The sequence below is a fragment of the Engraulis encrasicolus genome, chromosome 8, assembly GCF_034702125.1.
Source record: "Engraulis encrasicolus isolate BLACKSEA-1 chromosome 8, IST_EnEncr_1.0, whole genome shotgun sequence".
NCBI classification, from domain to species: Eukaryota; Metazoa; Chordata; class Actinopteri; order Clupeiformes; family Engraulidae; genus Engraulis; species Engraulis encrasicolus.
The window spans coordinates 8,210,679-8,226,870 of record NC_085864.1 but is presented as its reverse complement, the minus strand read 5'-3'; the positions used below and the strand labels follow the sequence as shown (position 1 = coordinate 8,226,870).

Genomic DNA, 16,192 nt, shown 5'->3' with positions numbered 1-16,192 from the left:
GGAAGGAAGCTCCGCGCTGGCAACGTGACCAAAAGCGTGGAATCAGTGATTTAGCCACAGATCAGCACCAAGCTATCTCCCTCCCTCTCTCTCCCCCTACCTCCCTCCCTTTCTCATTCTTTTTCTCCCTCTCTCTCCCTTTCTCACTCTTTTTCTCCCTCTCTCCCTTTCTCACTCCCTCTTTCCCTACATCTTTCCTTTCTTGGTGTACTGATATTTACTCCTGTGGAGGAGTGCCAAAGCTTAAAGCTAGAAGACATAAAGGTTGCAGTGTGTGTGTGTGTGTGTTTGTGTTTGTGTTTGTGTGTGTGTGTGTGTGTGTGTGCGTGCGTGCGTGCGTGCGTGCGTGCGTGCGTGCGTGTGTGTGTGTGTGTGTGTGTGTCCTGAGAGGGTCTTTACAGTCCCCTTATAGGATGTGTGGTTGAAGGGAGGCGAAGCGAGACCAATTTGTTTTCGCTGGAGCGTTTTGCACTTGGGGAACATTGATCGATGCTACACCATGTGTCCTCCTCCTCCAGGCAATAGAAAAGGATTGTTCTTTTTTCTTTTCTTTTCTTTTCTTTTCTTTTTCATTTCTTTTCTACTATTTGTTTTTTTGTGCTTTTGCACATTAAAAGTCACCAGAGGAAAAACAATAGTATAGTGCGCTGAATCGTGTTCTTCAAAATTCAATCATGTGTGTGTGTGCGCGTGCGTGTGTGTGTGTTTGTGTGTGTGTGTGTGTGTGTGTGTGTGTGTGTGTGTGTGTGTGTGTGTGTGTGTGTGTGTGTGTGTGTGTGTGTGTGTGTGTGTGTGCGTGTGTGCTTGCGTGCTTGCGTGCTTGACTGCGCGTGACTGTGCGTACTGTATGCAGGCGTTGGTGTCATTTTGAAAAGAAATACATCACCGTCACCCCGAGTTGACTTCGGCAATGTATTTTTCCATTTTGCGCCGCGGCGTCGTGTTCGAGGCGGCCGCTCCGCAACACAAAAGCTGTGGCTGCCAAGGCCGACCAGCTGAGGCAGAGGAGCACGGAGGGTATTCATCAAGACCAAGCGAGCGGACCTTGAGAGAGAACAACTGCTGGAACACTGCATACAGCAGAAGTAGGCAAGGGATGAAAGAAGAAAGCAAAAAAGGAGAGAGAGGGGAGGGGGCAGGGGGTGTAGAGCTAGAGTGGTAGAGATAGAGAGAGGTGGGGGTTGAGAGAGAGAGCGAGAGAGAGAGAAGTGGGGGTTGGAGAGAGAGAGAGAGAGAGAGAGAGAGAAAGAGAGAGAGACAGATGTAGAGGTTGAAAGAAAGAGAGAGACAGAGAGAGATAAAGCTACAGAGCAAGCGAGAGAAAGAGAGAAAGCTAAAGATGACATGAGAGAGGGGCACAGGGAGTGTGTGTGTGTGTGTGTGTGTGGGGGGGGGGGAGTTGCAGAGAGAGGGGTAGTGCAGCACATCAGACAAAGAAAAAGAACCGCACGCTTGGGCCAATTACCACCCCCAACTTCCTGCATTTACTACTTTTCCCTCTCTCACCCTCATTCTGTTGTTGTCTTGCTGTGCTTTTTATTTACTTACTGTAAAAGAAAAAAAAAGTGTGCACCTTTTTGTAATGAAAAGGCTTAGTGTTAGTGATTGTGATGGGGGAATTTCGAAATGAACAAAGAGGCACTGCACTTTTGGCCATTTGTCCTTGTCCATTACATCCCCTTTCATAATTTCTTCTCTTCTGTCCTTCTGTTTTTCCTTCTGTATCTCCCTCTCCATTCAACATCAAATCAATTGAAAGTTGCTGCATTAGCATGAATGACTGTTGAAATACAGTCTCTCTCTCTCTCTCTCTCTCTCTCTCTCTCTCTCTCTCTCTCTCTCTCTCTCTCTCTCTCTCTCTCTCTCTCTCTCTCTCTCTCTCTCTCTCTCTCTCTCTCTCTCTCTCTCTCTCTCCTGTATAGATTGGAGGTGTTGAGTCGGAGGCTTGCATTGTCTGGCTGCTTGCGTTGTTTGGCTCCCTATAAAAGACTTTATAGCAGTACAGCCCCCCTCCCCCCTCCCCCATCTAATTACCTGTCTCCACTTTCCGCCACATCGCCAGACTGCACGTCAAACTGTGTGTGTGTGTGTGTGTGTGTGTGTGAGAGAGAGAGAGAGAGAGAGAGAGAGAGAGAGCGAGAGAGAGAGAGAGAGAGAGAGAGAGAGAGTGAGTGTGTGTGTGTGTGTGTGTGTGTGTGTGTGTGTGTGTGTGTGTGTGTGTGTGTGTGTGTGTGTGTGTGTGTGTGTGTGTGTGTGTGTGTGTGTTTATGTTGAGACGCATGAGTGAATACAAATCAGGTAAAATCTATATAATGGATTTTTTCCCTCCATGCCCCCCCCCCCTTTTTTATTTTTCTATCCGCCCCCCCTTCATCCACCACTGTCCCTTTCTCTCATTTTGTCTGTCCCTCAGACACACACCCATGCACGCACGCAGCATGTACGCACACACAAACACACACACAATCAATTCTCTTTTCTCTTCTTTTTTCACCTACCCACCCTCTTCACCTTGGAGCTTATTACACAAAGGGAGTGAGGTGTGTGTGTGTGTGTGTGTGTGTGTGTGTGTGTGTGTGTGTGTGTGTGTGTGTGTGTGAGGTGTGTGTGTGTGTGTGTGTGTGTGTGTGTGTGTGTGTGTGTGTGTGTGTGTGTGTGTGTGTGTGTGTGTGTGTGTGTGTGTGCCTGCGAGTATGTGTGCGTGCGTGTGTATGTCTGCGTGTGTATGTGTGTGTGTGTGTGTGTGTGTGTGTGTGTGTGTGTGTGTGTGTGCTTGCGTGTGTGTGTATGCGTGCTTGCGTGTGTGTGTATGTGTGTGCGTTTGTCAGTGCCTCCTAGTCTGCTTTTCTTTGTGTTTCAGATAAAGAAATTTTACATTAATGCTCGTCTATTTTTTCCCTCTAGCTCTAGTTTATATTATGCGTGTAGTCCATTCTCTGTCCTAATTTTTAAAAATCAGCTTCCTATAGAGTAGGGAGTATGTGTATTTATATAAATGGGCATGTTGAGAACTGGAGTGAGGAGGGGTGGGGCTTTAGGATTGCGTGTGCTCGAGCAATCACACATGAGAGTAGAGGAGAGGAGAGGGGAAGGGAGAGGAGGAGAGGGCAAGGTAGGATATTGATTGTGTGTGTGTGTGTGTGTGTGTGTGTGTGTGTGTGTGTGTGTGTGTGTGTGTGTGTGTGTGTGTGTGTGTGTGTGTGTGTGTGTGTGTGTGTGTGTGTGTGTGTGTGTGTCGGGGCAGACTGAGCATGTATGTTATGTGTGTGTGTGCCTAAGAGTGGGTGGGTGACTAGAATAAGTGTGTGTGTGTGTGTGTGTGTGTGTGTGTGTGTGTGTGTGTGTGTGTGTGTGTGTGTGTGTGTGTGTGTGTGTGTGTGTGTGTGTGTGTGTGTGTGTGTGTGTGTGTGTTTGTGTGTGTGTGTATGTGTGTATGTGTGTATGTATCTGTGTGTGTGTGTTCAGGCAGGCTGAGGCGAGGAGAGGAGAGGGAGGGCGCTTGCCTTGGTTGCTATGCATGGCTTCGACTCCCTTTCAGTTCCCCTTTAAATGCAGCAGTGGGGTTTCCATGGCAACGCTGACCCCTGGGAGTCGCTGCTTTTCATGAGCAGTCTCTTTATACCCAGTGATTCACAGCCAGGAGAACAACAAAAAATACTCTCTTTCTTTCTTGCTGTCTCTCCATCCCTCCTTTCCCTCTCTCTCTCTCTCTCTCTCTCTCTCTCTCTCTCTCTCTCTCTCTCTCTCTCTCTCTCTCTCCGTCTCCTTACGTTGTCATCCCCTCTTCCATCCATCCACCAACCCACCCACCAACAAACATTCAGCCCTCTGTTTTCTTCCTTTCTTCATGAATTCCCCCAAACTGTATTCCCATTTAATTTTCTCTTTTCCCTAGCTGTTGTTGTTGTTGTTTTTGCCTGTTTTTGTCGGGCTGTCCCAGTCAGGGTTTGTTTTTTAACAGTTCCTGTGTTTTGCTCCTCTCTCTTTACAGAAGATGCTTGGTTTCATGCCAGGCACTTTTGCTGGTTCCCTGGCAACGTTGTCTTGGTTAGGCTGCTCTTGTGTTCAAAAATGGGCGTATAAGAAATAAAAATAAAGATTTTTACTGTGCCGGGTTGAATTCCCTCATCGGTTTGTTGGTGGGATTCCCCTACAAACAAAGTAGACAAGGTCTTCCAGTGAAGCAGCAGAAAACCTACTGTCTTCTGTGGATTTAATTAATATTAATATTCCCAGAGGATTGATCATCAAAAAAAACCCTTTGAACAACTGGAACGTTGTTTTGGGGAATGTGCGAGCGAGAGAGAGAGAGAGAGAGAGAGAGAGAGAGAGAGAGAGAGAGATGGAGGATAATACATGACACTGTTAGAACAAACAGATGTGAGTAATCAATCGCTAATAAACTCTAAATAAATGAAGGCCCATAAAACTGCAATGTCTTCATTCGCACAAGCCAGGCTAAAGAGGCTTCATTCGTCCTCAGTCATAATCCCTTGTAATGAGACCGTCTTAAGATCAAAGTCATTAACCTAAATCTCATGGTAGAAATGGTGATCTTCATAATTATGTATTAAAATATATGTGATAATAATGAAAAGGTTTTTTTCCATCTTCTCTTCTCCTCTGTTGTTTCGTCTTCTCTTTTCTGGTCCTCTCTCTTCTGGTCTCTTCTCTTCTCTTCTCTTCTCTTCTCTTCTCTTCTCTTCTCTTCTCTTCTCTTCTCTTCTCTTGATTTCTCTTCTGTCCTATTTTCTCCCACTCTTCTCTTTTCTTCTCTTCTCTTCTCTTCTCTTCCTCCTCCCTCCTCCTCCGTTTCCCAGGCCAAGTTGATCGTCCCCAACAGTACGGCGGGCCTGATCATCGGCAAGGGCGGCGCCACCGTGAAGGCAGTGATGGAGCAGTCGGGCGCCTGGGTGCAGCTGTCCCAGAAGCCCGAGGGCATCAACCTGCAGGAGCGCGTGGTGACTATCAGCGGCGAGCCAGAGCAGAACCGCAAGGCGGTGGAGATCATCGTGCAGAAGATCCAGGAGGACCCCCAGAGCAGCAGCTGCCTGAACATCAGCTACTCCAACATCACGGGCCCCGTGGCCAACTCCAACCCCACCGGCTCACCCTACGCCAACTCCACCGAGGTGATGCCGGCTGCAGCGGCTGCGGCAGCTGCCACGGCCTCCTCTCTCCTGGGCCAGGCCAGCTTGGCCGGGGTGGGCGCCTTCCCCACAGCCATGGCGTCCAGCTTCTCAGGTAACGACCTGCTGGCCATCACCTCAGCGCTCAACACGCTAGCCAGTTACGGCTACAACACCAACTCGCTCGGCCTGGGGCTGAACCCGGCGGCTGCGTCCGGGGTGCTAGCTGCCGTTGCCGCTAGCGCCAACCCTGCTGCCGCCGCCGCCGCCAACCTGCTAGCCTCGTACGCTAGCGACGCGTCCACGAGTGCGGGTCACCCGGCGACTGCGCTGGGTGGCTTCACGCTGGGGTCTCTGGCCGCCGCCACGGGCGCGACCAATGGCTACCTGAGCGCCGCGTCCCCGCTAGTCGCCAGCTCACTCCTCGCCACAGAGAAGCTGGCCGAGGGTGCCAAGGACGTGGTGGAGATCGCGGTGCCCGAGAACCTGGTGGGCGCCATCTTGGGCAAAGGCGGGAAGACGCTAGTGGAGTACCAGGAGCTGACCGGCGCCAGGATCCAGATCTCCAAGAAGGGCGAGTTCATCCCGGGCACCCGCAACCGCAAGGTCACCATCACCGGGTCGCCAGCGGCAACGCAGGCCGCCCAGTATCTCATCAGCCAGCGAATCACGTACGAGCAAGGAGTACGCGCCACTAACCCCCAGAAGGTGGGCTAAGTGGGAGGATGGATGGAGACGAAAACAAAAAAAGGAGGGATAACGAAGCAAAGGGGCTAAAGGGAGGAGAGCAGAGAAAAGAGGGAGAGCGAGAGAGAGAGAGAAAGTGAGAGAGAGAGAGAGAGAGAGCGAGAGAGCGAAAGAGAGAGAGAGGAAGGAGGAGGGAAATCTTGAAGGAATCATCCACACTATCAGTATTTTAAAAATGGGAAACCAAGTCAACTCAGAGAGAAGGAAAAAAAATAAGCGTGTCGAAAACCAAGAAAAATGTGTAAAATGTAAATATTGATTTTATTTCGTAAAAGTCTTGATCTTTGGGGAGTTTTTAGTATTATACGTACGTTTTTGTTTTTGTTTATGTTTTGTTCCGTCTTTTGTTTTCTTGTTTTTCGTTTGTTTGTTGTGCGCATTTCTCAGGACAGCGGTGAATGGCATTAACGTGGCATGCTGCCACACTGCTACTTGTCCTGTAGGGGTGGGTAAATGGGGGGTGGGGGGGCGGGTTGACAGGGTGGCCGCAGGTGTGTGGGATGGGGGGTCACACACACACTATAGAAACTACCCCACCCCCCTCGAGAAACCTGCCCCCCCACCACCACCACCCTGCCCTCCCCTTTTAGCTGTTTTTTTCAAAGTTTGATTTCTTATTTTTTTGTGGTTACATTTGTCTTTTGTTATCAGCTCCAATGCTCCCCAAATTAGCCTAAATCACTCCCCTGTCCCCGCCCCAAAAACACAAACAAAAGATATCCGTCCCCCTGTTTTTTTGTTGGTCCAACAAGATTGCAGACAAGCCCTTGATGCAAAATTTGAGTAATGAAAAAAAGGCACCTGTAGTCGATGTCCCCCGTCCCTGCACACACACAAACACACCCACACAGACCACATGCCACAATGCACTACTTTTCTCCCACTACTTCCCCAAAGCCCCCACCAAAACCTCCTACACAGACATGCACACAGTCACACGCACACACACTGAACTAGCCCTCCTCAGTTTTGGCTGAGGTATTTTGGGGAGGGAGGGAAGGTAAGAGGAAAGGAGGGAGGGCAGGAGATGCATCAGAGAGAGGGGGTGCTAGCTAAAGAGACTGCCCCTAAATGGATGTCCCTCTCTCGTCCCCTCTCTCTGTCTCTTACTCTCTTCCTTTCAATCTTTTGCTCTCTCTCTGTCTCTCCAATCTCCCTGTGCAGTTTTGATTTGACCAGGTGCATGTTGTCCTTTGTCTGTTTTTTTCTCCTTCTCTCCTTCTCTCCTTCTCTCTCTCTCTCTCTCTCTCTCTCTCTCTCTCTCTCTCTCTCTCTCTCTCTCTCTCTCTCTCTCTCTCTCTCTGTTGTAGTTGCATTCAGGCCCTGGCAGATCTGTGCTTGGGGACGCAGGCTTGTCGTTGGCCACCACAGGCACCTTGTGGGGTCAGGAAGTAAACGTAGCGTACGGCCCCGTAGAGACTGGCTTATTCTCTACAGGGTCTTGCAGTCTGGCATAAGGGATAAAGCTATCGTGACTATTACGATTATTATGATTATTATGATTATTATTATTACCATCATCCTCATTACAATTATTATTATTATTATCACCACAGATTACCATCGCCATCAACATTATTTATTAATATGATTTCCACCCATAAGGACTGAAGTATTATCATTTTATTCTTAATCTGTGAATTCAGGTTGACATGAATGTAAAGACGATATTTTTTAATTTTAGTTTCTTTTTTTTATTTAAGTGAATTAAATAGTGTGTGTCATAGTGTAATATACGTATGTCTTATTTAAGTCCAGTGATTAAGTGCACTGTTGGCACGGCTGAGTTGGAAACGGAGGGCTGGAGCCAGCGCTGGCATCCATTGTGGCATCAAGACATTTCAGAGGAAGAGGACACACAATCGCACACAAACACACACATGTACAGTAACACACACCAAACGTGCGCACACATGTCCTCACACACACACACATACACGCACACACAGTCAAAAACAAACCATATCCAATATCAAGTGTTGGTGCTTCGATGGAGAAAGCACCTTACCTTGATTAGACATAGGAGTGGAAAAGGAGAAGGCTTACTGCAAAACACCTGCAGAACGAGAATATCGACCACATCACAAGCATTAGTGCACTCTCTCAATGCAGTTACCAGTCGATTGCACCAAGAACAAAAAGAAATGCAATATCCTTTCAACTCCAGCTCCCCAGGGTTTTTTTTTCGTTTGGTTTTGTTTGTTTGTTTGTTTGTTTCTACCTTTTGTTTTGTGTCTTTTTCTTTTTGTTTTTACTTTCTCCAACTTTACCTACCTAAAAGATCTTCTGAAGGATAGGTCTCCCAATACCCGAGGTCCACAATACACCCCGTCGATGTTCTCTAGTTCTTCCTCTTAGCATACTTATACAGGAGACTAAGCACTTAAGGCCGAAATTTTGTGACTTCTCTTGAGGACTAAGTACTACTGTTTGCGAACGACGAACAACAAAGAAGTGCAGAACGAGCAGAAACGAACAAATCTGTTGATGGTGTGGTGGAAAGGAGCGTGGGTCGTGTTTGATAAAACGGGAGCTACGTGGTCCCTCCTTGTCGTACGGTTTACTCTCCATGTAGCTTGTCCTCCGTCAGCGCTCCCTTTGAGTGGTCTGGAGTCCAAAGCTGCATCTTCAACATCACGATTAAGCATCACGTTTGACTCTGAGACACAAGCATCCAACCCAGCAAGCCCTTTTTGTGCACTGGCTGTAGGAATCTGTAGGGTCCTCCTCTACATATCTTGAAAGTATGCTTTTTTTCTAAGCATAATCGTCAGCCCCCATTTCCCACAGAGTATAAACATGCTGCTGAACCTCTTTTTTTCTTTTTGTTTATTTTTTTGTTGTTGTTATCTTTTCTTTGTTTATTGAGTTCAGTTTATTTTTTAACTTTCGGAGTACACTGAAGTTCGTCTTAACGCACTGTGAACTATGGTTGCCGTTTACTCGGGCCAAAGAAAACAAAAAATCTTCAGAAAAAATAAATAAATAAAAAAGTTAATAAAAAATGTTAAAACTAAGGACAGGGTCTCGTTGCCATATCGAAGACTCATTGGGCAGACAGTATGCATGAAGAAAGGGGGATGCTAATTTGGAAGTGGGGAAATACTAGATGGGAGGGGATGGGAAGGGAGGGGGAGTCTGGGACTCCAAGCAGACCAGACACCAGAAGGGAGAGACAGTATGGTGGGATGTTTACCTAGCAGTGGGGAGCTAGCCAGTGCTAGCCACAGCTAATTTTGGCCTCAGAATTCGACATGGGCAGAGTTGAGAGGATTGTTCACCGGTTCCTAGGATAATGTGTGCTACGGCATTACATTATACATTATTCATTTGGTTGTTTGTTTGTTTGTTTACTTTCTCCCTTTCATAGTTGGTAATATATCTATTCAGACAGCTTTTAATCCTACTACATCTTCCTGGACGTTTATCCTTGAATAATATGACATTTTAAAAGAGGAGCTTGTGCTTCGTTATTGGCATACACGTAAACGTCACCTGTGTGAGAGCGAGCACTGGCAGGGGATGTGGGCAGTCATCTCAAGATGAATGTTTCTCTTCGACAACACATACAGATAGAACATCCGATTATGTATGCAAAAAAGCCACATTTTTCTGACCAGCTCAGCAAGCCATTTTTTTTCCTCTTCTCCCCCAAGCGCTAGTCAGCACTTTGTGTGACAAAAAGGCCCATCTTCAGCAAGCCCCTGTTTCGTATCTCAAACAGAGAGATGTGTCCTGACATTTTTCCCTCTGAACAAAAAATGAAAACCAAGCAAAAAATGAAAAGGAAACTGAACCAACACAGTAGATTTTGAGCTATGAACCTGAGCAAAGTTGTCAGCCGTATTCTTCCCCCTTCCGACAATTTATCGGCTAATGTAGTGCAACCCAGTGCCTAGATGTCCAGCCCCACTCTATCCAATTAAACCAATTCAACCACTCCTGTTATCAAGAGGGGGAGCACCAATTGAATCTGACATGGCACTGTCTGTGTCTGTCTCATTCTTTGTGAATCAATTGCTGTTTGGGATTAAATAATAATAATAATAAAACTATATATATATATATAATGTTGCCATCACCACCACTGACTGCAAGAGCGCCAGGCAGTAAGTGTGTGGAACTGCAACAAAATTAGTTAAGGAGGCTTCTTTCTTCCCATTTTACCGCCATTCACTTCTCCTCACCGCTCTCCCACGCCTCCCACCACCTTTTCCTTCTGCTCCTCACCACCCCCACGCCACCTCACAGAAACACTTCTCCGGCCTCTTTCTCTGTACCTCTGTGCACACCCTGCCATTCTGACGCATCAATCCTGAGAAACCTTGTCTCCATTCTCCGTCCGGGTGAGGATGTCTGGTGTCGCAATGCATGACTGCTTGCCCACCCACAAATCAACAACGATAGCAGAGCAGAGAAGTATCTGATGGAAATGTAGCAGTTTGGTTTGTTTCTGTTTGTGGAAACAAAGGTAGAGGACAGGACTGTGGTTGGTGTTGTTTCAGTTGTGGAGAAAGACCGGTCCCCTCTTGTCGCTTGGCTAACAGGCTAACAGTTCTAGCTAGCTCAACTAGATGTGTGTCAGAGTGGGATGAATGAGGAAAACTGCTAGCATGTGCTATCCACTTAATGACAGGTGTGTCTCAGGCTCAGGAGTCAAACAGTAACAGCATGTTTATTACAACTGGTATGTTTAAGATGTAGTTGAAAGCATGCCGACTAAAATAATGATCTTTATTCGGCCATATGACTACAGGTGCAGTAGGCCTACAGTATGCCATCACTGAATCCAAAAAGAAGGTCTTCATTGATTCTCCTACACAGCAAGAAAGGCTGCTCCCACACACACATATACACACATGCAAACAAGGCCCTAAGACATAGCACACATACACATACAAATATACATATTCATGGACAGATTTTGTTTTAAAAGATGGTAAAGAAGGAATGTGTTACATAAGGAGAACTGGACATTACAACTGTGATATCATAATGTGAAAAAAAGATGGTCAGCTGTAGATTAGGTGCCAACAAAATAACAGCAAGGAACGGCTTTGTATTTTTCTATGTGTAGTGCTAAAAGCACCCTAAACAAACAATGGGGCGGCATTGTGTGTTTTCTAAAGGGGAGAACAACGCGTGTTGAGTACTGGAAGCAATATTCGTAGTAGCATGTTGTCCTGTCCCGTCATTTTATTGTGTCTGTCGTAGGAGCTTTGGATTTACATAGGTGTTGAATAGGTTTACATGATGTACTATTTTTTAATTTGTGAAGATGCTGCTATTTAATAAGTGATGTACTAAAAATGAAGTTTAAAAAAACATATCTGACTCACCATTTAGAGGGACGTTCTAGTTGCGAGAGGTGTAATTAATTAATATTGCTAACTACTAATAAAGAAGTTAACTGTAATAACAAAACTGATAAATTAACATGTGCCAAAATAGCTACTTACAGATCCCAATCCTGTAAATGTGTGACCTAACCATTAGATTGAACTTTTATAAGAAAATGTGAAAAGTGCCAAACAAACCACATTTGTAAAGTTAATTAGAGGATAATTCAGAGATATCAGTTGTCTTTTTCAACTAATAAGAGTATTGTTAACATAATTGATGTTTAGTTGTAAGTTTTCCCCCGAGCAAAGTTTTGATTTTTTTTATAGAGAGGGTAGCCACCTTGTTAGCCCAACAGTGGAGTTCAGAGCTAGTTAGCATGAATGCTAAATTAACAGGACTGGAGGACTGCCATGTAGTTAGATGTGCATGGTTTAAGTCTAATAATTTGTCAGCATTCTTAATACAGCATTTTATAGTTCTGAAATTGTATTTTGTGGAAATAGATGTTATCTTTTTTGCACGTCTATATTGCATGATCTCACAGTGAAGCGTGAAGAAAACAAACTAAAAAAAAGAACAAAGACTGAAAAATCCTACAAAAAGATGATTAGGCAGTGTGTGTTGTTCATTTTAAAGACAAATCTTTGCATGCCTACAAGAATAGAGCGTTTCAATTTGCTTTCAAGAGATTTCTTTTTCCACAACATTGTTTCTGCTAAGACTAAGATGAGAGAATTGTAATCCATCCAATTTAGGCAGCACCAAAATAGCTCTGACAAGTGGCAGTGTTTCCTGAAAATATGGTGTTGCTAATGTTTTAACGCCATTCGACATGGGTTGAACATATGAACAAAATCGATAAGTAAGTTCTATGTTTTTTACGTAAAGTTCAGCTTCTTTGTATTTCTCTATAGTTGTTTATTAACTGTTTGAAGAAAATGGGTTTGAAACTGCTGTCTTTTTTTGAACACTAAAACCCAGATCTTTAGTGAATGTACCCACCTCAGCATAAGTTTGCATATCTCTCTTTCGATCATAAGTCTACATTGTCTATACATGAACGGGAGGGACTGTACATAGCCTACTAGTGTCAGTCTCTGGCTTGAGCTGTCTGAGCTGGTTGATCATCAGCAACCCCTATAAGCATGATCTGAAGCATTATCATTAACGATAATATGCACTTTATATTGCTTTGCCTGACATGCATTCAAAAGCAGGAACCCACCTTCCTCTTCTCCATACACACATACTGTACAGTACTTGTGTTGCTGGCCTCAGTTGGAGTTCACACATCTGCTATGCTGGTGGAGAGTTTGGATGCGTTGTTGGCTTCAGCGTTGACAGGTGTTCTCCACTACTGCTCAGCTTCTTTTTTTTTTTTTGCTCAGAAAAATGGGTTTCGACATTGGCCTACATTTTTGCACTCATCAAAATTTTGTGAGCTGCTCTTTCTGCGATCCTCACCCCTCAAAAGCGGTGAAAATAATTATGCATGTTTTACAGGGTGGAAGATGTCAAACAAAAAAAATTAGACACTTGTTGTAAAAATCTGTTGGCTTCCCCCTGGTTGCTTGCAGCTGAGCAGTGGATTTTAATGAAGTGCTGTCTTTGTTTAGCGCAAAGAGATTGGCACTAAAATCTAATGGGTGGTTTAAAGTGATCACAGACTGCGGGAAACCCAAACCAGCTCACATGCCATAAACACCCTTGTTAAAAAACTTCACAAAGCTGACCAGTAACGAGAGCATATTTATTGTTTCTTAGGGGGGATTTAAGTTTGTTTTGTCTGGTTATTTTTTTGTATACAACCCCCCCGCACCTTGTTGACTTTTTACATCATTTCTCTGTTTGTTTACTTACAAACAGGGGGGTAAATGTGCCAAAACAAGGCGAGAGCCACATTTAAAAAAAAAAAAAAAAAGAACATCATCATCCTTTTGTTTTTCCACTTTGTCCATGTTGTGTCTGAGTCAGGCAGGTGCCTGAGCTTCGTAGACGTTCACATAGTTCATGTGAGTGTGGAGAAGTGGAAAACAAACATTGAAAACAGAAAGCATCTCAACTCTTGAATAGAAAACGATTGTGAGAATTTAGTTTTGTTTACGCATAGAAGTCGATGGGTTATGTCTCTACGTACTGCCCGGCTCTGGGAACACAGAGCAAGTGGCATCGCGCGTATGCATGAAAATCTAGCAGGGTTTAGTTTTTTTGTTGATTTTTTATTAATCTGTGTGTACGTACGTATGTCTGCATAACAGTGAGATGAGTTTGTAACGATAAATGCAAACTTATGGTTTGTCAGGAGTTGGGAGGCGTCATTGCTATTCTGTGGGTTAGCAACAGGAGTTTAGACCACCACCCCCCCCACCACCTCCACCACCACCACCACCCCCACAAGCCCCCCCTTCCCCCTATACCACCTCCAATCCTCACCCTCCCTTCCTCCCCACGCCACGCCACACACCCACTGCTCTCCTCCAACCTTCTCAGCCTCCGACCTCACGGAGTCATGGGTTACTCTTCAGCTTGCACCCATTGAAGCACCAGCAAAGTTAGACTGCATAACGTCATATCACTGTTCAGTTCTCTCGCTCTCCAACTCTTCGTTTTGTTTACAGTTGTTGTTGTTGTTGTTGTTGTTGTTCTCCTGTTTATTTGTTTCCCCTTTTTTTGCTTTGTATGATGCTCTCTCTCTCTCTAACCTAGACCAACTATATAACAAAATGCCATCCATATACCCTGTTTACTCTCCCACCTGTGCCCTTTCCACACACTTTTCTTCCCTGTTTTGCACTTTTTCACTGCCCCCGTCTCCTCCTCCTCCTCCTACTCCACTCCTCCTTTTTCAAACCACTACCTTACCCACCAAACACTTCTGCCCTGCCTCTCTCTCGCCGCCCACCTTGACCACGACCACCACGCCCCTCCCACTTTGCACCCCTCTCCCCCTCTTGCCCGAGTGCCAAACGAAACAAAACAAAACAAAAAAAACCAGAACCATTCCAAATGTTTTTTGAGTTTTTATTTTTTATTTTTGTTCTCTTGTGTGTTGGACATTCGCATCGGACCTCCTCGCCTCTCTTCATGAAGCCAGCATGTCCCTCCATAACATGACGTCAGCCATGGCGCCTATACGCATCACCCCCCCTCCCCCCCACTCCCTTACAAAACAAACAAAAAAAGAATACAGAATTGTTTTTTTTCTTTTTCTTTAATTCACCACCACAACCACCAACCAACCACAAACCACCAACCACCCCACCGCAAACCACTGGATTAAACCGTAACCGAAACAAAACAAAAAAAACAGTGAGCAAGCAAAGCAGAACAGAACAGGACAGAACAGACAAACAAACAAACAAACAAACAAACCAACCAACCAACCCAAAGGCTGGCTACCTCTCATCACCTGCTTTCCCCTTAATTCTCTGCCATCTTCTTCAGTCTCCAGGACTTCATTATTGATTGTGTGCCATACTGCTGGGGGAACCTGTCACACCCCCGTCCCGTCCCTTACCCCACCTTACCCCCCTCCCCTCTCACCCCCCCCCCCCCCCCAAATCTCTCCATTTCAGTTTGATGGGAAAGATATACTCTTAACACAACAAAAAAATCCTCCATCTCTCCAATGACTATTGTTTCTTTTTGTTTGTTTCTTTGCCATTAAAACACACCCTCCAAAAAAATGGTTTGAGGAGTGTAACCGCTCGCCGTGCAGTCATCTCCTGTCGTCTGAACTTTGAACTTTCACCCCTTCATGAACTCTGTAATGACCTTTTTTCCCTTCTATGTTCATCCAGCTGTACGGACTCCGATTTCTCCATTCCATCCCCAAACCTCTGTGAGACTGTGCAATTCTAGTTGATAAGATTGGATTTCTTTCTTTCTTTCTTTCTTGCTTTCTTTTATTGGTTTGTTTTTGTTTCTGTTGTTCCTCGTCATTGGGTCATTATCAAAGATAAAAAGGATTTAAAGAGAAAAAAACAAAGCTAAAGGAAAAAAAATACAAAACTACACAGACAGATTACATAAACTGTTTCTCCATAACATCATTTTTCTCTCATTGTAAATATATTTTGTTGTCAGGTTTTGCTGAACTGTAAGGAGAAGAAGAGTGGTTAACAGAGTGGGGCCGGTAGCATAAAAATATGCTTTGTGGAACTAGTAAGATTTCAACGTTCAGTAGCAAATAGTCGGATGCTTTCGCACCTGCGCTCACCTCTTCATCCCCCTTGAATGAGGCCGGGACACCACACTGGGATCACATCAGACATTACTCATATCCCCTTCTCACCCACCCACCATTCACGGGCACCGCATTCCCCCAAAACACCACGGGGCCAATTGGAAAGGAGGGCGGGATTGTTCAATAGGCTTTGCTGGAGCGGAGTAACACACATACTGTACATACACACGCACACACCCTCCAACAGCAGTCACCATCCACTCCAATTCATCGTGATTGCTAACCTTTCCTGGAGCTTGGCAAGCTGGGTCTGTTGCTTGTGTGCCTGATGCATGATAGATCTAGGCCACCACCATCATAGAAAAAAACAACGCTAGTCTGAAACGCAACCATCCAAAGCCCTCTGCACAAAACTGCTGGAGGCCGTGGATCCATTGAGAGTAAATAGAATGGAGGCCAAAATTCTATTTCATTGTTGAAGCCAAGTTGGAGCCAAGGTTGGACCCAAAAAGACCAAAAAATGGCCAAATCCCATTCATTCCTATGAGAGACATAAAACCCTGTATCTCCCTTAAATGCCACTCCAGGGGGATAATTTTTCGCTCAACTAGTAGGTCCCCGTGCTCTCCAACTTACCAGGGTGGTGATTTTTTGTGGTGATGTTTTATTTTAGAGAGATATTAAAAGTTAAATTGACCAATGAGCATCAGAACATGGTTTGATTGACCGTTAGAAGTCTTGTTGTTGTCCAATCAGCACCTGCGTTTGGCGTTGCTAAGGTGGAATG

At 45.2% G+C, this 16,192-nt stretch overlaps 1 protein-coding gene across 3 annotated transcripts in view; it reads left to right on the top strand.

The window, feature by feature from the left end:
• The window catches only part of nova2 (NOVA alternative splicing regulator 2), a 125,591-nt gene extending 109,760 nt beyond the window's left edge, over positions 1 to 15,831 (top strand). For all 3 annotated transcript variants that reach the window (XM_063204934.1, XM_063204933.1, XM_063204931.1), the window contains one exon: positions 4,821 to 15,831. In XM_063204934.1, the coding sequence (XP_063061004.1) occupies positions 4,821 to 5,846 (1,026 nt within the window). In that variant the 3' untranslated portion in view covers positions 5,847 to 15,831. The remainder of the gene's footprint in view (positions 1 to 4,820) is intronic.
• The last annotated feature ends 361 nt before the right edge of the window (positions 15,832 to 16,192 follow it).